This window comes from Phaenicophaeus curvirostris, chromosome 2 (assembly GCF_032191515.1).
Source record: "Phaenicophaeus curvirostris isolate KB17595 chromosome 2, BPBGC_Pcur_1.0, whole genome shotgun sequence".
In the NCBI taxonomy this organism is placed as follows: domain Eukaryota; kingdom Metazoa; phylum Chordata; class Aves; order Cuculiformes; family Cuculidae; genus Phaenicophaeus; species Phaenicophaeus curvirostris.
Genome location: NC_091393.1, coordinates 103,914,105 through 103,938,677, shown reverse-complemented (window position 1 = coordinate 103,938,677; position 24,573 = coordinate 103,914,105). Strand labels below are relative to the sequence as shown.

Below are 24,573 nucleotides of genomic sequence, written 5' to 3'. Positions count from 1 at the left end.
GTGATTCATGAACAACAGTGGACTAGGCTTGATGACTCTAGTGGTTTCTTCTACTTCTCCTACCAGAAGAGTATTGTCTAATGCTTAAAAGCCAAAAATCCTTGCCAGGGAGACCATAGGCATGAGGTCCTTTCAGTATCTAACAAAAACCACAGAACCTTAGTCCAGACTCAAGTCACAGACTGCCCCAATGGATTCAGTTGTGAATGCGGATTTTTCCACGTCATTTCTGTCATTAAGGGCAGGTGGGGTGTGATCCTCACAGGTCCTAGCCACTGTATTGCTCTGCCCTAGTGCACTTCTAGGTTTCAGACAGCTCAAGAACTAGCATTGAAGAGGTTAGAACACTGGCAGAGACAAGGTGATCTGGGGCTCCTAACAAACTGTCACTGATTCAAATGCCTCATTCCTCTCAGATTTCAATGAGTTACAGTTTTTTTGTCCAGCAGAGTTAAAAAGATGAAACTGAAGCAGACAAGAGTCTCTCCTCAGGGAGAGAAGGAAAGCATCTTCCTTCCTGCTGATGTTAGACAGATTTGACAACAGCTCTTACTGAAGACAAATGCTAAACTGGGACAAGAAAAGTAAACCTCCTTTGAGTTTATGGCCTTCCATCTGAACTCTGACGAGTGCACCATGCATCAGGACACTGGACAATTTTGTGCAGTAGAGATCGACTTTCTAACCAAATTCAGTAACCTAGAAAGGGTCAAGCTGTGAAATTCCAAATGATTTTGTGTGTAACACAAGTACAGTTTATCAGAATACGGTCCACACTACTTCTTTATGCAGGCATAACCAGAATCTCCATCAAGTTTTAAAGCTATTCTACTCACTAAGTCTTCTATTGATTCTGTGCCTGTATATGGCATAATATGTAGTTAAAATATTTTTTAAACTAACCTCACATGAGGTACTTTTGTTGCTTTCTTCTAAAAACTGTTGCAGGGTAACAACTTCACTTCCAGGAGAACCGGTTTTGATCTGTTTTCCACGACTATCCAGTGTTTCAGGCGTTCTTTGCTGGAGCACAGGACTAGACCTTGTATGACCTTTCAAATACTGAATGGGACTGCTGCTGCTGCTGGACCAAGCCTCATGTTCGTGTAGCAGACTAAATTCTCCGCTGCTGTGACTCTGTGGCCTACTTTGGTTGTTAACCGCACCTGCTTTGGAGGTAAGTGGTATTAAGTACTCCATAAGACAAAGACACGAAAGCTGCTAAACAGTACAATCTTACTCGAGTCTGGAACATTATCAGACACAGTTAACAATAATTCTATTCAAAATACTAAATAATTCAGTTGGCCTTTTTTTTACTCAAACCAAATATATTATTAATACCATTGCACACCTCTGACTTACCTCTTGCAGCTTTTTAAACATGACATGATAGCTTTTGAATTAAAACAAACTACCTTTGAATTATAGTCTGGGCCTCCATCTATGTGACACTGTAGTCAAAGAGGCTAAAGATAAGCCTGCACTCTCGTTCAGCATCACTGTGAGGCACACACTCTAATACAGTGTTAATTAGTTTTACATTAAATTAAATACAAAAGATGGAATGGAAAGAAAATATTCTTTTCAACATAGTTCTTCAATAAGAACTACTTTGGAATGCTGCTTCTCCAACAGTTTCTGCTGTTCCTTCTAATTTATTGCAACTGTGGCCTGAAGGAAGCACAAGGCATTAAATGCAAATAAATTCCACAACACCAGTTCTTTCTGTTGTCAATAATTTTGAGTTGCTTAAAAAATACTAATGAATAATCAAGTATTTCCTACTTCATGCTACTCTGAAGAAAGATAAATCATTTATAGCAGAGAAGTCTAATACTGTACAGAAACTTGGGCAAGGACTGCCTCAAAGAACCTTTTACAGAAGGGTGCAATCAAATGGACAGAGAAAATAAACTAATAAAAATCTTAAGCTAGAATTAATCTCTAAATTTCCAAACAAACAGATACCATTCAATAAATGCAAGCCATGAACATTAAGTGAAGTCTTCAGCTGGCAGCGTATATACAGTATATACAATAATCTCCAGCTACAATGGCCAATATAAACAAAAATAAATCAAGGCTCGTAATATATGCAGTTTAAAGAACACTGCTAAATCCAGGAACACTATTAATAAAAAAAAACCCCAGAAGTTTATAGGATGGCATTACCTTGCCATTTTGTCCATTTTGTGTGGTACACTACATGGCTTTACAGCAGCAGCGCACACATGGCAGGATTAAAAAAACAGAGCAACTTCTCTGCTTAAAAGTAAGTGATTTTCAAGTACATAGGGGGAGAATTCTTACACCATAATATCATTACCAGAGTTAGGTTTGGTTTAAAATATATAAAAACTTATAAACTAATATCACCCTTTAGTATTTATTAAAAATATAAGTTGTATCCTTTCATAAATTGAGGAATGAAGGCTATGCAATGCCTAAAGAAAAACACGCTGTGGTGTGTTGTAGGAATTTTTTTGGTTGCTCTCTTTTTAGCTTATTTAGATGATCTTACAGAGCCAACAATGGAAATGAAGCATGGATGCAAATCCCCCTGCAGCATACCTTTGACTTCATGGAGTGAAGCATTGTTATTGCTATTGCTAGTGGATGTTCTGCCACTATCAAGGCTGGCTGGTCTGGAAGCTAAATGGAAAATTAGGAGACAGCATGATGAGCAGAACTTTAGCAGGTGACACGGTACCTTTACATTCTGACCACAGAATGCTCAGAGGCAGGAATCATGCACTATCTCACAGGCTGAGCATGCCCATTGTCAACAAAGTGGTTTCTTACAGATCAGAAAGCGAAGGGATTTCCAGGCAGTCCAAGGGGACACTTTAGAAAGGGGCACTACAGGAATAGTAAGGTACAAGGGAGGGGAGAAGAGAAATAGAGTGCACATTTAGAATTGAAACGGACTGGTTAGTGGGAAACCAGGATTTTAGAGACGAAAAGATGAGCATGCAGAAAGCTGTTCGTGATTAGGTCACTTACAACAGATTTGACAAGGAACCTTGCACATTGTTGAAATGCCACGAACAGGAGGAGCAAGAGCATCTGCACAGATAATGTCCTGAACTCCTATCCAATACAAGGAAAATGCTCTGTTATTACCTTCAAAAATGTTTGTTGCTCACAATAATTTTAAGTATTTATAGAAGAATTAAAACTTCATTTCTAAACAATCTATTGTAACTTTCATTTCATTGCTTTTCCTGAGGAACTTCTAATGGTTTTATAAAATACAGTACATGATAAATTTAGGTTTCACTAATCGTGAAACATTGAAGTATCAGGACAGATTTGGATTTGGTTTTACAGATATGGAATTGGTTTTTTTAGGCTTGAAATTGTAACTTATTTTATTTTACTATTAACTCAAAATAATTTTTTGAAATGTAAAATGTTCTGATCCTGTTCAGATGCACTTCATAGCTACTTTCAACTAGAGACATAGAACATTTATCTGATGTAGCAGTTAAGAAAGAGAAGAATAACCTGAAGAAACGATACTATACATTCAAGAGATGTGCAAATCACAGAAAACATGCTCACTTTAAATGATGCAACTCACTTTCTTTTTGTAAACTTTGTTAACATGCACATAATATAACATTAATTAATTTCATTAACGCTTACATCTTACCATGAACTCTTGATCCTGTACTAGAATCATCACTAATACCTTGTGGACTGACATCTTCAAAGGATGTAGTATCTATACACAGAGACATAAAAGAAGATGTAAAATAAAAGAAAATGAAAAGATTATTGAAATATGTGTCATCTGTAAAAGATTCTAAAATATTTTTCAAACAAATCCATTTTTACTTATGTGACATTCTGTAGGAAAAAGCCTGGAATATTTTAAAACTGCAATTAAACCTATTCAGTATCTTAGCACCAGACCTCAATTATTCAGGTTGCTTTTTGCTGAAAAACTTAAAATAAAGTAAAACCAATATTTATATAAAATTGCTGTTACACACAGTCACATAAGGTTGCAATAAGCTTCTACCTATACCTTTATTATTTAGCAACTGCTTGGATCTGAAGCCTGTAGAAGAGTTGACAGCTGCAAAGTTGATAGCTGTAGTAGAGAAGGCCATAGCTCCCAATTCTTTCCTCCTTTTACCCGTGGATATATCATCAGGACCCTCCAGATGCTCAGAACTACCTGTCCATTGTCCTCCTGCTAGGACCATGGACTGCACCAGGTCATTCATGGCTGGGATGCAAATGAAAGCAAATGATCAGCATGGTCAATGTATTTGCTTATGTTCTTATTTCGCATTGCAAAACGTTTGACAGTTTTCTAAGCAGTAAAGCGCATTAAATACTGGAAGGTATAAACACAAGATCATCCATGTTATGACATGCAATCAGCTCAATGAATGAGAAGTGTTGTAAGTCAGAGACTTCTTTCAGCTCAGTATAGTTCTTAAAACTGGTTTTATTAGGTATAATCGCCATGCTCGTGCTGCAGTGATATGTAATATATGTGTTAGAAGCTTTGACATACTGTTCGCAATAATAAAATGGAATGAATAAGGATAAAATGGGTAAAGGTGCTGATAGACAATAATGTCAACAATGATACGGGATCCTTGTACAGTGCAGGTTACTGCAGGGACACTGCATTTTACATCATAACAAATAAAAGGATCTGAAAAAGATGATGTCTGATGATATTCACCTTCACTTCACAAACTAGATAAAATTGTCCAGCTCGTTAAAAAAAAATGAAATAAAATAAAATAAATCAATATGACACTTTGGCAACAACAACTGATGAATAAATACTTGAAGAGTGACAGACCACCATACAGCCTTGCGCTATTTTCTACACCTTCTTTAAACAAAAAATTACAGTGATTTCTTAACAAAAGGCTTATGGAATGTGCAATTTGGAACTCTTTATGTTAACACAGTGCACTGTAAATTTATATACACATAGGGACATGTGTATATAGACAGCTATGTATACAAATATATGCAGTCACAATGCACTGAATATATATATGTATGTGCGTTTGCTTGTGCATGTGAATGTGCGGGTACGTGTACTTGTGTGCACATGTGCACATATATAAAGTATTCAGTGCCAAGGTTCAAAAAAACTAAAAGAAGGAAAAAAGAAACAGCTCCAGCTCCTTGTATTGCAGCAGGACTTGCACATCGCAGAATAGGAGGAAAAATAGAGCGCAGTCCGGGGAGAGGTTAGTGAAAAATTAGTAATGGAAGCCAGTGTAGCCATTGAAAAGAAGCTGAACTGTCATAAAGTCTTACACATGGAGCGACGGTAGAAGGCCTTCATTTTGTCTTTTTCCTTCGGTCTGTTCCTCAAAAAGGGCAGTCTTTTCAGTGCAACCACTTTTATGTCATAGCATGAGGAAAAACGGAAACAGGGAGATGAAAGAAAAAAAGGGAGAAGAACAGATGGAAGTTAAATGTTGAAACTAAGGACAGAAATGAATGTCTGAGTTTAAGCTATGTATGCTATGCTACAAACTATCATTCTCATGCTGCTGTGTGATAATGAAACATGAAAACTACACTATGGAAACTTCAATATACTCAGAAATGCACTGAAAATAATGGTGAAGAGTGTAATACAGTTTGAAAGTCCTAACTGCCCAACTCCTGAAAAAATACACATAACTTCTTTGCAGATGATTATAGAAATTGATGATTATATAGTTTTTACTGTGAAAAATAACATTTCTTGAACATGAACAAAAATGAAGGAAAAAAGCTTAAAATGAAAGCAATGCTAAGTACAACTTTAAAACACATTCACATAATTATTTTTTGAGATTAATAACTTCTGCAATGTTTTTCCCTGCACCTCTAGTAGGACACAATCTATTACCAATCTTTATTTGTTATATTTTGTGTTCTTTAATAATTTTGCTCATCTAGTATATTGTAGAAAAATTACATGGACCATGTGTTAAATCTACTGTTTGTCTGCAATGACTTTAATATTTTACTGAAATAATCCACTTCAAATCTATAGTAAGAAAAATAAATCAAGATTTATTGGCTGGAATGGCATACCCCATTTTTTTTTAGCTGAAAAAATATCAAATATTTTTTAAAAATAGCAAAAAAAAATTAAATGTGAGTGTTGCAGTAACATTCTGGGAGGGCTAGGAGGAAACATACAAAATAATCAGGAAAAGTAGTATGATTATTGATAGAAAAATATCAGAGTTAAAATTACAGATAGAATTAAAAGATGGAGGATGGGGAAATCACAAGTTAATCTTGTCCCTGAATCCAGTTATTCTACATTAGTAATCGATTACTGGCAGACACCTGCATTTTGAAGCATCAGATAGATGTGTCAGCTGGCTGCCAAGCATACAGGAGCCACATGCAAACAATGGCATGTGAAGAAATATATAATGAAATTACCAAAAATTTCTTAAAGCAGATACGAACGTAGTGCAGCTCAGCCTATCAGCTCAAGACCTGCTTATCATATCTCTCTGAAGTCACTTTTAGGACACACGCTTTGTGACATGCTGTGGTTTTCTGCTCAAGCAGCAGCTTGTTACACAGCAATTTTATCCAGCAGTACTTATATACATACGCATTTACAAGTGCACATGAACTACCTTGAAAATCTCCCTCTGCATCACATTTTTCCATGTTTACTCTCACAGTAAGAAGTTTACAATGCAATACATTTTAAAACTTCTGATGAATGCATGATAGGCACAGCCACAAGTGTCAAAAATTAACCCCAAAGCTTTCAGAGTTGCAGAAAATAGCTTTAATGTGACTAGAGAGGGCCAACACCCTCCTGTGTCAGGTCCTTATGCTGTGGAGTGAGGAAGAACTGAGAGAAAAGAAAGCACATGTGCTACCTATGTAAGATAGGAGAACATGAAGTACAATTTCACCTTTGAATTAGTCACTACACAAGCATACACATATTTTTTATTATGAACATATACTTGTAAGTAGTTAAAAATAACCATTTTTTTTTGTTTGGTTTGTTTGTGTTTTTTTCCCCAGATGAATAAAGCATTCCTCCACTTGTAGATCCCGACTTTATAAGCCAAACCAAACATAAATATAGATGCTGCCTGACTCAAAAGAAGCAGAAAAGCCACTGAACTTCCCATAATGTAGACCTGCATGTTGCCTGTCTGGTGTATATCCACTGCAGAGCTTTGAACAGCTCCCTGCCAAAGAAATAGGAGGCTCTGCATAAGGCTGGTTTTCTAGCAGGTAAATAACTAATCAGTTTAATGCCAAACCAAAGTGGTAATTCTGTTCTATTTCTACTACTTCTCATCATCATGGTGAAATGTGATTCTTTTCTAACTCCTATAACCCTTTGCAGACAAGATAACTGATCCCTCTTAATTAAAAACGTCCACTGTAATCTTGTTAAAAAGTAATCAGACGATGTTCAAGAATCATTTAGGTAATCTGCGATCCTTGTTCACTAACACAGATCACTTCCAAAAGGACTTATCTACGGCTCTCAGCAAGTGTACCAAACACAGAACTCCACTGCAAGTGCTGATGACCTGGAAATAGAACCCTGTCCTTTGGTAAAATGCAGCCTCCTGGGGAGGAGGAACCTTGTAAGTAATTTCTGCATAGGATATGACTGAAAAAAAAAAGTCCTGCAAAAAATACTGGAATGGCAGAACTACACCAGAAAAACAGGACACCACGAAGTTTAGCTCGGGGAGCTTTAGCTCTTTACACCTTTACTCAAACAGACTTAAAGAACAGGATGGTAGGACTATTCTGGTCTTACCAACCATCTAATCAAAGAACTCTAGTTATAATCAACTTTTCTTTCTGTTTTCAGTAGTCCAATGAACATGCTCTTGGCTTTAGGAGCTGAGCATGAATAATGAGTACTGCAGAATTCCCTCACTGATCAGGAAATCTCCCATTTTGTAATCCTCTTGTAATACTGCTTGCCAAAAATACTCTGGGGAATTCTGTACGGATAGTATTAAGATCATCAAATCATTTTGTTCATGCACAGAAGAAAATGTTAGACAGGTATCTTCTAAATGTTTTGGTAACAAAATGAAGCCAAATATGTTCTTTTACTTCCACTACAGTACAGATGTCTGCTATTGGTACAATTACTTAGAGACGACAGGTTTATTAATAGCCTTAATTCCTTGTGACATTTTTGATAGTCTACAATGGAAGCTAACAAAACTAATCTGTTCTCCACAAGAAAAAAAAAAACAAACTTGCACTTGCCTGCCTTGGGTTTTCTAAGCAAAATCTCAGAAAGGTATCCCATCCCCCTCAGAAAACAGGCTCTGCACAAACCAGACAGCAGATTTTTGGTACTCACCTGACTGAACCACTGAATAGAGATACAAAAAGCAAAGGTGAAATTCTGCAGTCAGAGAAGCATACAGTATCCACACTGCTTCCATAATTAAACCTGTGCTGTATACGGTAACAGCCAGCCAGACACCCCCTCCTTTCCAGAGGGCCTCTAGAATCAGACCAGGGCTTCTAGCACTCTGCGAGAACAGGGTAACCTGACTTTTCTGCCAAGATCACCTATCTTTGTAAGATAATAGGTCTCCTGAAAACACTGGCATGAGAAAGGTTTCCTGTATTGGGAAAAAGTCTCCATCGCAGCCTCCAAAAGAAGGGAATCTACAGATTTCACGTAGCTAATCTGTGTATCAGCAGTGCTAGCATCAGGAGAATTAATTTTGGAATGGACACCTCCTCTGACAGGGGATACAGGGTAGGAAGCCTGTGCATCTCAAAGATCACTTTATGTCAGATACTTGGTTTTTTGAGAACACCGCTGATTTGTGTCCCTGGCTGCAATTTGGGCAATGTAATCTGACTTCTGCATACAGAAGAACATGCAGGATGTTTCACCTCAGCAGTTCCCTCTGGAACCACCACCATTCCCAGACAGAGATCAGGGTAGAACAGAACCTGTCTCTTCCTGTTCAGCCAGTATGGAAAGATCCACTATGGGAGCATCTGCATAAACAGGTGGCATCTTACAAGTTACCTCATTCTTGTAGCTTCTTTCAGTGGAAACTGCTACTGCCAAGCCACTTCTTACAGAAAAGAGCCACAATATCTTGGTATTTACGATTTACAGTCATTCTAAAAGTAGGAGAAAAACTGCAAAATACGCACCATTGCCAGTACTTCTCACACTTTGATATTCTCTTAACTTTGTGAGACGTAAACTGCCTCTGTAAGATTCTCATAATTGAATTAGCACATAATCCATCCAAATGCAACCAAAACCAATAGTTTCCATGGTGACATGTAATGGAGGAAGGTTAGGATCCAGAATTAGATCAGCCCTTCCAGTTTGTGGATAAGTACACTGGGATTAAGGGGAACATGGAAAGTCCATGGAGTAGAAAATTAATGAGGTCTGAACAACTCCAAACCTCTTTTGAGGATTGGCCACTGAAACTCTGACCATGGCTCCACCAGAGGGTAACTGCACACTACAAGGTCCCAAGTATCATGCAAAGAAAACTGTCACAGAAAAGAGCCCTTCCAGAACATGAAAGCATCGACACAGATGTGGATGGTCTGAACCAAAGCGTGCGCACTTCATTCAAACTAACAAACTTGCAAACACACCCAGGGCAGCTTCAGTCACTCCTGAATTCCACAAGACTTCCAGTTTGTATGTAAAAGCAACAGTGGCTTTTTTTAAAATTCAGAAGTACCTGGTTTGAACCTTAACAGACCCTTACACTGAAAAACACTAAGCTTCCCAAATGGACAAGTTAGCAATGAAAATGTACCCTAAAACCTACTATTTTCTTCAGTTATTAAATAAATACTCACACAAATCTGATTTTAAGTTTCCCTAAAATAGAGTTTAAAATGTTTTTAACTTCGACTAAGCTTCTGCAATAAGCACAGAAGAAAAAAAATACATCATAGTAGCTTTAATAAATTTTTAACACAGCAAATTGGTAGCTGGCACAACAACCAGAATATCGATCTGCTGTCTTTTGAAACCCAAGACATTAAATTTAGAAAAAAAGTATTGCAAAGTTTTTAAGTGAATGTTGATACACATGTATCCTGATGCTTTTACATGCACAGCAAAAATGCTTTTGGTGCATAACTGTTAAATACAATCATTACAATCTGATAACTTGGCTGTAAAATCACCTCTCAAGTTATGAGAAATTGGGCAGTTTATGATTCATGCCAAGAGTAGATAATAAAAAATAAAGAAAATAAACGTACATGCTGCACGGAACCTGGCCTTTTATACCGTGGGCATCCTAGTCTGATGGTAGTCAGGTTCCTTCCAGGTTAACAAATTGTGTCTGGAATATTCAGTCTGTCCACACCTCTGTAACCCTCCTCAGTCTCCTTCTCAGCCACTAAACTCTAATCTTTCGGACCAGTAATAATTCACATCTTTTTAACAGGTTATGTCTCTATATTAACTCTTCCTATTGCATATACAAATATTATTAAAACTCTTCATCCCTGGTTTTGTGAGATGTTGGATGAACATCTTCTGACAGAAGATCTTTTTCTCAACTAAAGGATATTAGCACAGCCACAGTTTGGAAATCACTTCCAAGACAAGGGTAAGGACTCATGCTGGGAGAAGTGAGAGAAACACAAAGGGTACTAGTGGTGGCATCTGACATTCTATCCAAAATTCAGCTCACCTGACCAGTCACAGTGCCCACTACATCTTACCCAAGCACTGTATTTTAACATTTACATTTAGAGCTACAGAAATGCTAAAAACTAGATCTTGCCCTAAGACTCAAGGGGTCTGCAAGAAGTCTGTACAAATCTGTCATTAATAAGGACTTTAAAAATTATCATTAAAAATTGTACCAATTTTTAACTGTATCAAAAATATATTAGCCAAGGATTATTAAAAGAAAAAAAAAATTGTTTTGCAGTACTCACTGCTACTCTTTTTGGTCCCCAAGGTTTGGCCATCTTCAAGAGAGTTTGAGCCCACAGAGGAACTATCCTGACTGTCCTGGTGGGGCAGCTGAAGAAATCCTTCACTGGATTCTGAACGGGTAGGCGTAAGGGTCACGGACTTCAAACGTTCCCGATTAACATCCTTCTTAGATTTTATCAGCTTTCTCATTTTCAGAGTAATCCAGTTGCCCCTTCTGTTAGCAATAATAAAGTACATATATTGCATTTATAATACGTTACTTATGCCTTCAGACTTTTCCTAATTCGCATGCAAGAACACGGACATGATTCTGCTCCCCTGAAGTTTAATGAAATCTTGACTTTCAGCTGGAACAGAATAGTTATGTCACGTTTTAGTTCTGTGTTTATTTTTCTATCATGCTCATCAGTACCTTCTTGGTGGAGATGGTTCATAGAATTTGTACTGATCCATTATCTTCTCCTCCAATTTCTCCTTCTGTCGTCTTAATTCATTTAGCTTGTCACTGTAAACAGAAATTATGGTCATGTAAGCTTCAAAATGTATACATAACGTGAGAGTAGCATGGTCCTTTGGTTATCTGTAAGCTGTCACTTATATGACGCTTGTTTCTTAATGAAAAATTTAGAGAGAGATACAGCAAACAAGCTGTCTTAAGTTTAATGCTATGATATAGAATTGAAAAAAATCCCTTTATCTTTATTACATAACATAATTTCTCCTCCTTTTTAATAGTCCATATAGGCTCAAATGGAATCATTTAGACAGGTATGTTTTCTCATCATTCAAATTCACTAGAAAAGTTTACAGGTTATAGACAAATCTAGGAGCTTGGCTCATAGTAGAATGAGAAATTTTATGTTATGTTCATCACTTAAAATATAAAAATGTAGTTTTGACTTATCTGCTTTTCATATATAATTTAAATTTTTATTTTAAAATGAAAAGAAGTAGCACGTCTTAATTTCTATATAAAACAGAAGCTTTTTAAAAAAACATAGGTGTTACTGTAACTGCCTTAATCACAGTAATTTCATTGTTTCAAAAACTCACATGTACTGCCTTTGCTCTACATGGAAGAGATCCTTGCTTTCCATATTCTGCTCAAGTAATGTTCTATTCTGTAGCATTAGTGTCTGAATTTGATCTAGTAGATGTCTGTTTTCCTCCTCCAGATTTCCTTTAAGCTGGCTAAGCAGCTGTTAAAATACATCAAATGGCACATGCATTATATGTGAGCGTATTTTACACACAAATAATGAGACTCTCAAGAAAATTTAGGTCTACAAAGGATTGTGGAAACAGAAAAATTAACTAATTCATGACAACTGATAAAAGCCTCTTTGATGCTTTAAATAACTTGAAACAGTTCACTAACATGAGCCCCAATTTTTACGTTGCTTGTAAAACAGGCAAATTGATTTGTCTTCAGACCCACTTCATTATCTATAAATCAGACAACTAATTCTCCAGCACTTCATATGATTTTATGATCTACAAATACACTTATATAAATATTACAATGGTAAGATTAATAAAAAATAGCATAATTCTCACTTACCTCACACTGATTATTTAGTTTTGTCGATGTAATATCCAGTTGTTGGTACTGTTCTTTGAGTTTAGAGAACTCGGCTTCTAATCGTGTTTGTTCTAGTTTGGAATTGTTCAATAAGGTTTTCAAATTCTTATGATCTGTTTGGAGAATTTCATTCTCTCTCAAGAGCTGGCTGTATGTGTGGGTAAGCCTGGAATTAAAAGGCACCATAAAAGAAGACATGAGGATAGAATGAAATATATTTATGACCCACATTCCCTCTGAAGAATGAAATTTCCAGAGCTCTATATTACTCCACAGAATACATATAAAATTTCCTTAGTATCACATAGCTCCTTTTTCTTAGGTATGCATTCACCCTTTAAGCCAAGCACTCCAGATTCTCCATATGTTTAAAAATAAAGCAGGATTGCTAAATGTGGACATCTCAATCAGTTTTAAGATGCCACTTTTCAAAAGACAAGAATCTTACAAAAAGTTAGAATTTCTTGCCAACACAAAATATTAAGGAAATAGGAATAGTCCAAACTTCGGCAATCACGGAGGTTGCACATACTGACTCTTGGGCTCCCTTTATCCTTACGGGGCCCTGCCATGTCCCTTTCTAAAAGCAAGTTCCTGTTCCTGCTAATCCTCCTCACAACACCAAAGGTAGGAGTCATTTAATTCTGAGTTCCTTTGTCAGATAAGCAAATCTTACTGCCTCTTCTTGAGGTGTGGGGGAAGTATAATGCAACGTAAACACCACTATTAAACCCAACTACTTATAGTAAGCTATAAACTCAGCTGTAGGTGTCAAGGGGAGCTTTGCCACCCACTGCACTTCTGCTCCTATTGGCATTACTTAATCTCAGTTACCTTGCTCCTTAGGCAACTCAAGCAGGGCTGCTTGCTCCCTCTACAGCTCACAACCTACTGCACAGTACTTGGCCTGGCATCCCTCAAGATGCTATGTGGAGCTCAGCATCATCAGAATATAATAATTATTTCAACAGAGAGGAGTTGCTACAAGGTATGGATCGTAGAGAACCTGAATTGCAGCAGCAGGTGTTAAGAAACGTGAGAGGGAAACACACGTTTAGACTGTACTGGCAAGTGCTATGATATCTACTAACACATCAGACTTTTGCTTTACCTTTCATTTTCATCACGCAGTTTTTTATATTCTGCTGCTACAGTTTCATGTTTTTCATTTTGCTGCAGCATTTTCTCCTGTTCTACCTTGAGAACTTTCTCCAACTCTTCCAGCTGCACTTTCTGTTTCAGCAGCTGATTGTACCTGCAAAAAAAAAATCCTATTTAAGTTTCTCTTGTGGGAATGAAATATGGAATTTTTTAAGAGGCTATCTTTCAAAATTTTAAGCTCTTAATGTTATAATTAAGTGATACAAATTTTAGTCATACTAGTTATACAGTGTTTTCTGCATTTTGATCAGGAATCACAGATTCTAATTTTACTCATGCATATCAGCATTTACCTATCTTCTAGGTCCTTGTGCTCCACCTCCAGATTTTTGTGTGCAGATTTAAGGCTTCCATGTTTAGCAATCAGAGATTCATACTCAGAAGCCTGGCGTTCATGTAGATGTTCCAGTTTTTCGTGATCTTTGAGAAGTGAATCATACAATGATTTCAGATCCTCACGTTCCTTGAGCATACATTCGTTTTCATTTTCTAGAGCAGACTGTTGGATCAGCAGTTGTGCATTTTGATTCATAAGAGATGTGCTTTGAGAATTAAGGGTGGAATTTTCAACCTGCAGTTATAAACACATGACAAGAGTTGCAAATTAATTTCATGGTGTGGATTATTTTACCTTGTCTATCTCCTCCTATTGAAACATTTCTTGAGTTTAACCCTCGGCATCTTTGCAACCTCCTAGTTATTCCATTATCTGACAATCTTTAATAGGAATACTTTTTGACTTATATCCCAACAGACAATTCCAATTCCAAATATTCCAAGAGTATTTTTACAGCAGTACTGCAAGAAAGCATTTAAACATACGCTTAAGTTGACATGAGGGGGATATAAAATTATTATTTACCTCCAAAGTTCTGATAAAGAGCTATCTAGATGAGAGGGACATTTTCATCTCAGCACTGACAGCTCAAAATATTTTAAGAGGAATGGATCACCAGTGATCATATTACAGAAGCCAAATCCATGACATGACTAAAATAAAAGGAACTTTCTTATTGGCATAGATTATGTTTTTAAAATCTTTATTGTACAGGATCTCTGCTGTCAACATAAAATCCTTACTGTACCCACACATCCTTGACAATGATACTTCAAACAGTAGCATCCATTTAACAGAGAAAAAGAGAAATAAAATCATAGCACTGGAAGGAACTACCCATGTTGTGTCACTGAAGAGCTGTCATTCACAGTTCTTTTCCAACAACAATAATGACAGTTGACCACTTCATGAACGTGTTGAGATCTCGTGGAAAATATTCTTCTTGTAGAAGAGTACTGTTTCTCCAACAATTATGTCAGAACAGTATTAATGTTCATTAATACAATAAAGCCTTCAACATTAGACATTAAAAAAAAACAAACCGACTTTACTTGTGTGCCTCTGGAAAGAAGAGCCTCATCTAATCCTTGGATATCTTAAAGAACTGATGATACCTAACATGCCTGTCATCTGATCTGTATTAGACTAGTTTCCTTCTCTTTCCTATTCAAGAGATGAAAACCACAAACTGCTGAGGCTTCTAATATCCTCAGGGTATCTATTAAGGAAAAAAAAAAAAATCTATCACTCCAGTGCACGCTGTTACTAAGGAACAAATCCCTTTCTGTTGGAACTGCAGCATTCTTTGTTGCAGATGAGATAGCTGAACATTTCACTGGAAATGAAGTAATGTCTGATGGCATGTGTATGCTGTGAAACTTCCCAGACTGGATCCTGGAGCCTGATTTAGTTCAGAATTCCCAGTTATCCTTTAAGACATCCTCTCTCTTGTATGTTCCTTTTGGGTCTTAAAAGGAATAACACAATTACAGTTGCCAAAGAACGGCTTTGACATAGGACATGTAGAGTAGATTAGTTTGTACTTCAAATTTAGCTAATAATTAATCACTCCTGTTTTCAGGGATACATTTAATCTTTCGTTTTGATTTAGAACTGGAGAGTTGTCTTGTAACTTGCCTGAAGCTGTAAGAAAAACAGTGGAATTCTCAAGAAAGGAAAAGTTGCCTTTCTCCTCAGTCTGATGTCATTCTGTCAGTCCCGGCAACAAAATTACATAGCTTGGTGAGGTTCACCATTACATACACAAAAAATTAAGGGTGGAAAATGCTTCCTCCTCCCAACTCACTGCCTCAATACTTTCAAAAATCTACAGTTAATGAATTCAACAGGTTTATCAGATAGGGAAGGCCTGTGCTGTTGTGCAATTCATGAGGCAAAAAAGGAACTACATAGATATTCCTGTTTTTTTGACAAATGGTATTACAAAATACTCAAAAAAAAAAAAAAAGTTCTGCATCCCAGAGATCTCTAATCATGGCATCACAGAAGGGTTTGGGTCGTAAGGGACCTTAAAGATCACCTAGTTTCAAATCCCTGCCATTCACAGAATCATAGAATGACCAGGTTGGAAGAGACCCACCGGATCATCGAGTCCAACCGTTCCTATCAAACACTAAACCATGCCCCTTAGCACCTCGTCCACCCGTGCCTTAAACACCTCCAGGGAAGGTGAATCAACCACCTCCCTGGGCAGCCTCTGCCAGTGCCCAATGACCCTTTCTGTGAAAAATTTTTTCCTAATGTCCAGCCTAAACCTCCCCTGGTGGAGCTTGAGGCCATTCCCTCTTGTTCTGTCCCCCGTCACTTGGGAGAAGAGGCCAGCACCCTCCTCTCTACAACCTCCTTTCAGGTAGTTGTAGAGAGCAATGAGGTCTCCCCTCAGCCTCCTCTTCTCCAGGCTAAACACACCCAGCTCTCTCAGCCGCTCCTCATAAGGCCTGTTCTCCAGCCCCCTCACCAGCTTTGTTGCTCTTCTCTGGACTCGCTCCAGAGCCTCAACATCCTTCTTGTGGTGAGGGGCCCAGAACTGAACACATTGGCAGGGATACCTTCACCTGTGTCACGTTGCTTAAAGAAAGACTCATCCAACCTGGCCCTGAACACCTCCAGGGATGAGGCATTCATGACTTCTCTGGGCAACCAGTGCCAGTGTCTCACCAAACCTACTAAACCATTTCTTTCTAATATTTAATCTGCATCTCCCCTCTTTCAGCTTAAAACTGTTCCTCTCATCCAGTCCCTGCAGCCCCTGATAAACAGCACATTCCCAGCTTTCACGCAGGCCTCTTAAGTACTGGAAGGCTGCTATAAGGTCTCCCCGGAGCCTTGTCTTTTCCAGGCTGAACAACCCCAGCTTTCTCAGCCTGTCCTCATAGGAGAGGTGCCCCAACCCTCTGATCACCTTTGTGGCCTCCTCTGGACTTGCTCTAACAGACTGATGTCCTTGTGCTGAGGACTCCAGAACTGAACACAGGACTCCAGGCAAGGCCTCAAGAGAGCAGAGAGGCACAATCATCTCTCTTGACCTGCTGATCATGCTTCTTTTGATGCGGCCAAGTTGGCTTTCTAGGCTGCAAGCACACACTGCTGGTTCACACTGAGCTTCTCATCCACCAACACACCCAAGTCCTTCCCAGTGCTAATCTCAATCCACTCACCCCACAGCCTCTAACTGTGCTTGGGATTGCCCTGACCCAAGTGCAGGACCTCGCACTTGGCTTTGTTGAACTTCACGTGGTTCACAGGCCCACCTCTCAAGCCTGTCAAAGTACCTCTTGATAACATCTCTTCCTTCCAGTGTGTTGACCACACCACACAGCTTGGCATCATCAACAAACTTGCTGAGCGTGCCCTTAATCCCACTGTCCATGTCTCCAACAAAGATGTTCAACATCATTATATCCTCATCTGTTTAAAATGATACATTTCCATGCCCACACCCACTAGTTTTAAAGACTAGATGAGACAGTGTTTGCACATATGTTCTGTTTTCTTCCTAGGCTTGCCAGCCACAAAGGGAAGTTTTGTGCACTAATTAGATTTCAATGTGGTAGATAAAAAGTGTGTTTGTGATGCAACTGTGTTCTTCTTTCCAGAGAGACAGGATGACAACTCGAGGCATTTACAAAATGCATTACTTGTTTACTCATTGAAAGACTCCTTCACTCTCTTATTTCCACCCACTCTCCATCATTTCTGACATTGTTTAGTATTTCTACTGAACTGTAGACTTTGTATTCCTGCTTCAAGTAGTTTTGATTCTTAGAGCTCCCAAAAGCACTAGATCCATTAACAGGCATTCATCAGAGAAAAAAAAAAGTATTAAATAATTCTGTTTCAAGTATGAAGAATGACATCTCAATTTTGGCCACAAGAGCTGCAAGACTGTGCAGGCAACCGTTTTTACATTTCCATGGTCACAATTTTTTTTTTTTCTCTGAGTTATCTGAATTCAATCTGCATATACTTATAGCTTTCAAATGGTTTCTTTTCAAATCTCCTGTACTTACTAACATTTCTGTTCTCCTCTTAAGTAAGGCTTTCACTTTGTTTTTTTAACACTATTCATAAAAATAGACAAAACACTGAATTTATTAAGAGTCTCTTCAGACACACTACTTCCCTGACCTAATTTAAAGGTTAAGGAAATAATTAAAAAAAAAAAAAACAAAAAAAAAACCCCTAGAAAGCTGGGTAAGAGAATCTACTCTATGCCCAAGTGTAAAGTCAGGAGTCTAAACTGGACAAACATAAATGATGAAAACCAACTAATTATCAGCAAACAAAATATTATTTGACTGCTCTTACTGCAGATGATTTGCACATTATTTTTCTCCATGTCTGTACCAGAAGCAAAATGTGACTTGCAATACATTACTGCCATTAGCTTTAAAGCTTTCATTTGAAAAAACTTCATAGTAACATTATTTTTTAAATCAAAATGGGAAAACATTACCTGAAGTTTGGCATTTTGAGTTTGCAGAGTTGTATTTTGTTCCTGTAGAGAAACAGTCTGTCTCTGGAGTGCAAGAATCTGAGCCTGCAGATTGCTATTCTGTGTCTCAAGTTGCTTTAACTGTGTCTTCAGTGCTTGCTTCTCTGCCTGCAGTGTAGCGTTCTTGGAACATTAAAAAAAAAAATAAAAAATTTGAGTTCACAGTTGTTTACTGAAATTCCAAGAAAAAAACTTGTTTCTCCAAAGCAAACAAAGCACTGTGACTTCACAGAGATTTAAAGGGTGGGACAAAACTGTAAATCACCTTATACAACAAAGTAACATATACAGTGATATTATCACTGCAGGTTAAGGCTGCAAAGTCCAATAACTAAGTAGAAATATCTCAAAGACTTATGTAAATAAAAATTATATATAAGAATGACTTAAGAGACAACTGTAGATTCAAAAGGGCAAATTCAGGTTTCCACATTTCCTTCTAAATACTGGCCAAGTGCTTTACGGCATCCCTCAGAATCCAGCTGCTTCATAAACTGTATTTAATTCAGATTCTGCTTGGTAGGTACATTAGGTGATAAACTACATACTTTCCTAACAATAACCTTATTCATACTACTGGAACAGCTCACGGCAAGTCATTAAAATCTGAATAATATTTAAAACATATCTTACATTCCTTTCCACTTCGATTAATCTATCTTTAACTTTCAATAATTCTCTAGTCGTTTCCTGATTTTCTTTCTCCCATTTATTGACAGGTTGATTTTCTTCTCCACTTCTGGGAGGAGAATTCTGAACCATTCGTTCCTCTTCTTGTCTCTGCTTGAGAGCTTCATAGTTCTTTTTCACCTGAAATTATTTAGGACAACTTACATTAGAATTTTCTTTTTTTTATATCCTAATTTATTACATGAACACATCACTTTACAAAGAACAGTGAGTGCTACGTCACTGCATTTATAAATTTGCTTTTTGTATGTGTTTGGGGAGCTGATGTACAAATTATTTATGAATATGGATAGCTTAACTCTAACAAACATTTGTCTAATGGAAAGAGATCTTATTTTCAGTGCTTTCAACAGTGTCTACAACTTTTACAATGAAGTCCAACAAACAAGGAGATTGTATTTCTTTCTTTAACCAGTCCACTTGGGCTGTTCATGATAGATCAGAAAATGTAACTGAAAATTACTACTTTTTGCATCCCAAATAAAATCCACTTCAAATTAGTTACCCACATGACATACTCAATGACCAATAAATAAACTCAACAACTTTTCATGTGATTTCAACACTGGGCCTGTTTTACTGCAATCTTAAAAAGCCGTTATACCTTTGTCTTACTTTACACTACCCAAACAATGCCCATCTTTTGCTCTCTTACACAAAAGATCAAGTATAGAAGTAACAATAGTTGGCACACGAGTAATTTAATCTCATGGAAAAAATACTGTTCTCCTTACTGTTTTAAGTTCCTGACGGAGCTGCTGGTTTAAATTTGTTGATTCTTCTAAACGAGCCTCCAGAGCAGCGATTTTTTCTTCTTTTATTTCAAGAGACTTCTTCAATGTGGATTCTAATTTCGACTCCAAAAGCTTGTACCTACTGATCAATGGCATCACACACACAAAAATATGCATTTAAAAAAATTATCTGAGTTATTTTAATTCTATAATGTCCCGAAACAGTGGCCTCTTAGGTATTATATATGAAAAAAACACTTGAACGCTGACTCCATCCAAATCAAGTCAGTGTCTAAACCAAACAGAAGATGGTAGTGCCTTTTTCAATGTTTTTTTTCTTTTAAAACATATCAGACATACAAAAAGCTACGTTCAGCCAAGCCAGTAGGCTGCTGGCTTTATTTGGATCATTAGCACGTGTATGAGGGCAGCGCTCTTCCTTCTGGCTCCACTCCAGTGAATCCAGTGGGGGCTTGAACTAAATTAGAATGTGAAGTATTTGGAGAGCAAGATTTTCATCAATTTCCATTTCCTGCCAGTGCATAAAGAGGAGGCACTAGGGAAGGAGATGGAAAAATAGAACTTTGCAGGTGCATACTCATTTGATGCATGAATGTGCAAATTGCTCACTCAGCCCAGCTGCTGATATTTTAAGACTGTTACTGCTCCTGATGTGTAAAGCTTCCTCTTTTTACCATATTTACAATATTGTAGGGCACATAAAAAACCCAAATCACATGTCTGGGAAAGAAGCAATCAGATTTAGAATATATCAGTTCAGAACAGTATCTCCTGAAAACTGCCAATGCAGGATATTCTAATGCATTACTGGCCTTCTCAGAAAATACTGAAAACCACACTCATTAATCACTTTCAAACAGTTCAGTCACTGGACATGTGCTCAGAATCTGGAAAACATCCCACTTCTCCCCACAGCAGGATAAAATAAAACAAGCCACAGATATTCCCTTTTTTTAATGGTAACTGCTGAAGAATCCAAGTTTAGCAAACACAATAGATTGCAAGTGACTCCTGAATGAACAGCAGCATTAGATCTAGCCAGGAACTGGAGCAGAAGACCAATGGTAAGAGAATTAATAAATAGAAAGCTGTCCAGTAGCATCATGTAGTAGGATAAGAATCCTAGATTTTAAGGTATGACAAGTAATTCTCAGGAACTTAAGAAGCAGTAGGCAGTCTGTGGCTAGTAGAATACACAACGTTTCATCTTCTTGAGCTGCAGCATATATTCATCTACAAGAATTTCTGTTACTGAAAAGTGATACAGGTATGTAGAAAATAAAGAAGGAAAAAGACAAATAGCAGAGACCCAATATCTAGTTTCCTTGTGAACGCCTAATAATGAAACACGGTATAAATTTTCTAATATTTCGAGATTTGTGTATTTCAGATTTAGGGTCAAAATCCATAAATCTGTTTGATACTTGAAAGGCAAGAGAAAACTGCAAACCCTTCACAGTTAACTCAGCAAATGTGATCAGCTTAGGCTCCAGGAGAAAGACTCTGAAGTGCTACCAAGATCATTCAACAAAACACACAAGCAGCTCTCTCCAATCAGGGAGAGAAAAATTGTTCATTTCTAATTTAAGTCATCAAAATGAGAGAGGCAAGCCAAAAACACACTGAGAACTAATTCTGGCCATAACGAACCTAGCTACAGGCCTGATGAAATAATTGCTAATGCCTCACCTACGTAGTAATAGAAGGAAAGCAATCCAGGTACCTTTTGGATGAATAAAAAAGCTGAGAATAATGGAAAGGCAGAAAAATGGCAGAAAAAAACTGCAAATCAAACAACGTTTTCGCTTTGAAAACAAATATTGCCCATTCACAATCCTCCACCTCTACACAAAGTTTGAGAAGAAGCTCAGAACAGTAGCAGAGCCCAAATTCCTTCGCATCTAAAACTATCTTGCCACAAGCCTGAGATCAGAGGTGGGCTTTAGATAAACGTTTTGGGTAAGCTTCAAGATACAATGCTTACTGCTTACCTCCCCACATACCAGCCTGAATAAGCACAACATACCCAGTCTGATATCCTTATACCTTGTGCTATCAAATATTCCACCTGATTTTGTCCTGCTTTCACATGATCAGTAGTGGACAATCAAGTTTGCCATGAACACCTTTCTAGACAGACATTATCAGACATATTCAGGCAATCTGGAAAGAATTAAGCATGAGCTGTTCTTACAACAGTGCAGACGAGTGGCACCAAATTACAAGAGATGTAATGTCAACAGCAAGCATGTACTAAATGCAGGTCAACTAGTATGGAACGCCTGAGCCTGCTCCCTGGGCTCTGCTCTTAATTTCTAATATAGATGTAGCAAAAAATGCACAATGACTCCTTGGAAGAGGAATACCCATTAGAAGAGAACTAAGTTTACGTCGGGGAAATGAAAAGAAAATTAACTTATTTGTGTAATTCCCACACACAGCTAAGCCGGAAGCAAAGGAAGAAATGAAATAGGTCATGATAGGTGCCAGAAATATGTTAAAGGTTTGTTTACAGATTACAAGTTAATGACAGCCGGATAAAGAGACATGCAACTCCAAATTTTCTTCCAAATTATAATTTATAGATCAAATATTACATCGTCCTGTAAAATGCAGTAGAGACACCAGTATTATATGGCCCAAAGCCATAGAATAACCCATAATTCATATCATGTCACAAACCAACTAACCTATGAGAAGTGAACCCACAACATCTGCACTTCAGAAGTATAAGCACTCGTAAAGGACAAGTGCCATCGTCTGGAAAGTAGAAGCAGACTCATAAATCTTTTCATGTAGTATGATCTGCAAAAGCACCTTTACAGAACAACATTCTCTCCCACTGTGGGAGCACTCACTCCAACCACTTGGCATCTAGAACATGATTCAGAAAAACATTGCTCAATCTGGACTTCTCAAGCTAAGCAGTTTAAGCTTCAACTCAGCTCTAGGACTTATTCTTCTTTGTATGGTTTACCCACCTATGGACAAACCAAACACATACTATACACTGTATGCTCCACAGTAACCCTTAAATCAGAGGAAAACAGACTAGTCAAACTTCTGAGGACTTTTCTTGACAGAAGAATTCCCTCTCTGTGAGCTGAGAAAGGTCGATAAAAGACACCAGCAGGAAGCAAGAGATGATAACGTTCTCCTGACAGGATTCCGGCACCACCCTAGTAACAAAGCACTGGCAGTAAGAAAGAGAAACTGAAGAAAAAAAAAAACCAACATTGTACAGCTTTCTTTTGATACAGAATGCCCAAAATTGATCTACATGGTCATGGTAATCAGCTGTAATAATACATCATGACAGCAGCTTTTTTTTTTTTCTTTTTAAAGAGCACAACTGAATAGCATTGTGAAGTAAAGACTGGCTGGAAGCCCATCCTAGCCTTCTTTTCTCCTGTCACCAATTGTCCCTAAATCCCTGCAGGATAAGACCAGGCACAACATACAGTAGAGGAAACAGATGTCAGGACAGCAGCTGCTTTATAATGGCAGGTGTGGCAGAGTGACAGAGCCAGCATAAAGTTCTGGAGATGCTCAAGTATTGGATACTTCCCAGCCAGTGTTGCTTGCTTCCTTTTGGCAGGAAGAATTAGAAGGAAATAGTTGCAAGGAAAAAAACCTTAGGTAACCACTACATGAAAAAAGCATAAACCACATTTCTATCGGTCAAGCAGTCAAAAAGGAAGAAAAGAAATTACTTTGGGCCTATTATCTTTTACTGCTGCCATTCCTGATGCTAACTAAAACATAACCTGTTTTAATTATACATTACCTGTATCTACGGACACACTTCAAGAAATTTCTTAGGAACAAAAAGTGGTAACTCACTTTCACAGACAGCTGTGAAAGAATAGCAAGTTCCATTTTGGGTCTATTAAAGTGCCTTAAAATCTAGAGTATGCACAAAAAAATGCTGTAAAACCATTTGATCTTTATGAATAAAGACTACCCTCATTTCTACACTGTTCAAGGTAGCCCTTGACATTCTCACCTGTCATCACTGCTCTGTTCATCATGCAAGAGACGTTCCTTGTTTAATCCTATTTTTTCAAGTTCATGGGCAAGTTTTTCTAGATCATTGTTCATTTGTTGGGTCTTCAATTTTTCATTGACCAAGTCCTTACACAGAAAAAATTACAGTCAGTACCACCATATAAATAAAATAACGTACTCTTAGATCTAGAAATGCTGAGGCAAGCATCTTTTATCACTACATGACTCAAATGACTCAACGTTAATTCTCCCTATCAATTGTTAGCCCCCAGCTATAAAGGACATGACTTTTTTAACTATAATATGATTTCACTGGAGTTGTTTACTCCCTTCACTTCTGCAGAACTTCCCTTTCAAATCTGGTCTCTGGTCTCAAATCTGAAACTAATGTTCAAGGATGAAGGGGAATATCAGGATGAAATGGAAATGTTTCAGCCAAAACAAATAGTAAAATGAAGAATTTAAATAACGTTCATTTAACACGGGCTCCATGACAGTCTGCAAGCAGACTGAATTATGTGTAACAGTTATATTTTCGTTTGATTGTTCTATAAATTATGATTATCTAGTGTTTTCCCT

The 24,573-nt window shown here is 37.6% G+C and overlaps 1 protein-coding gene across 12 annotated transcripts in view; it reads right to left on the bottom strand.

The window, feature by feature from the left end:
• The window catches only part of CCDC88A (coiled-coil domain containing 88A), an 80,615-nt gene that overhangs the window by 6,423 nt on the left and 49,619 nt on the right, over positions 1-24,573 (bottom strand). For 2 of the 12 annotated variants that reach the window (XM_069850239.1, XM_069850230.1), the window contains exons 16-31: positions 23,993-24,120; positions 19,966-20,107; positions 19,175-19,351; positions 18,503-18,664; positions 13,982-14,259; positions 13,639-13,782; positions 12,507-12,693; positions 11,999-12,144; positions 11,358-11,450; positions 10,945-11,159; positions 5,302-5,385; positions 4,037-4,240; positions 3,659-3,730; positions 3,007-3,093; positions 2,575-2,655; positions 904-1,169 (exon numbers count right to left, since the gene is read on the bottom strand). In XM_069850239.1, the coding sequence (XP_069706340.1) occupies positions 904-1,169; positions 2,575-2,655; positions 3,007-3,093; positions 3,659-3,730; positions 4,037-4,240; positions 5,302-5,385; positions 10,945-11,159; positions 11,358-11,450; positions 11,999-12,144; positions 12,507-12,693; positions 13,639-13,782; positions 13,982-14,259; positions 18,503-18,664; positions 19,175-19,351; positions 19,966-20,107; positions 23,993-24,120 (2,466 nt within the window). The remainder of the gene's footprint in view (positions 1-903; positions 1,170-2,574; positions 2,656-3,006; positions 3,094-3,658; positions 3,731-4,036; positions 4,241-5,301; positions 5,386-10,944; positions 11,160-11,357; positions 11,451-11,998; positions 12,145-12,506; positions 12,694-13,638; positions 13,783-13,981; positions 14,260-18,502; positions 18,665-19,174; positions 19,352-19,965; positions 20,108-23,992; positions 24,121-24,573) is intronic. The other 10 variants (XM_069850240.1, XM_069850234.1, XM_069850241.1 and 7 more) reach the window with 8 other exon arrangements.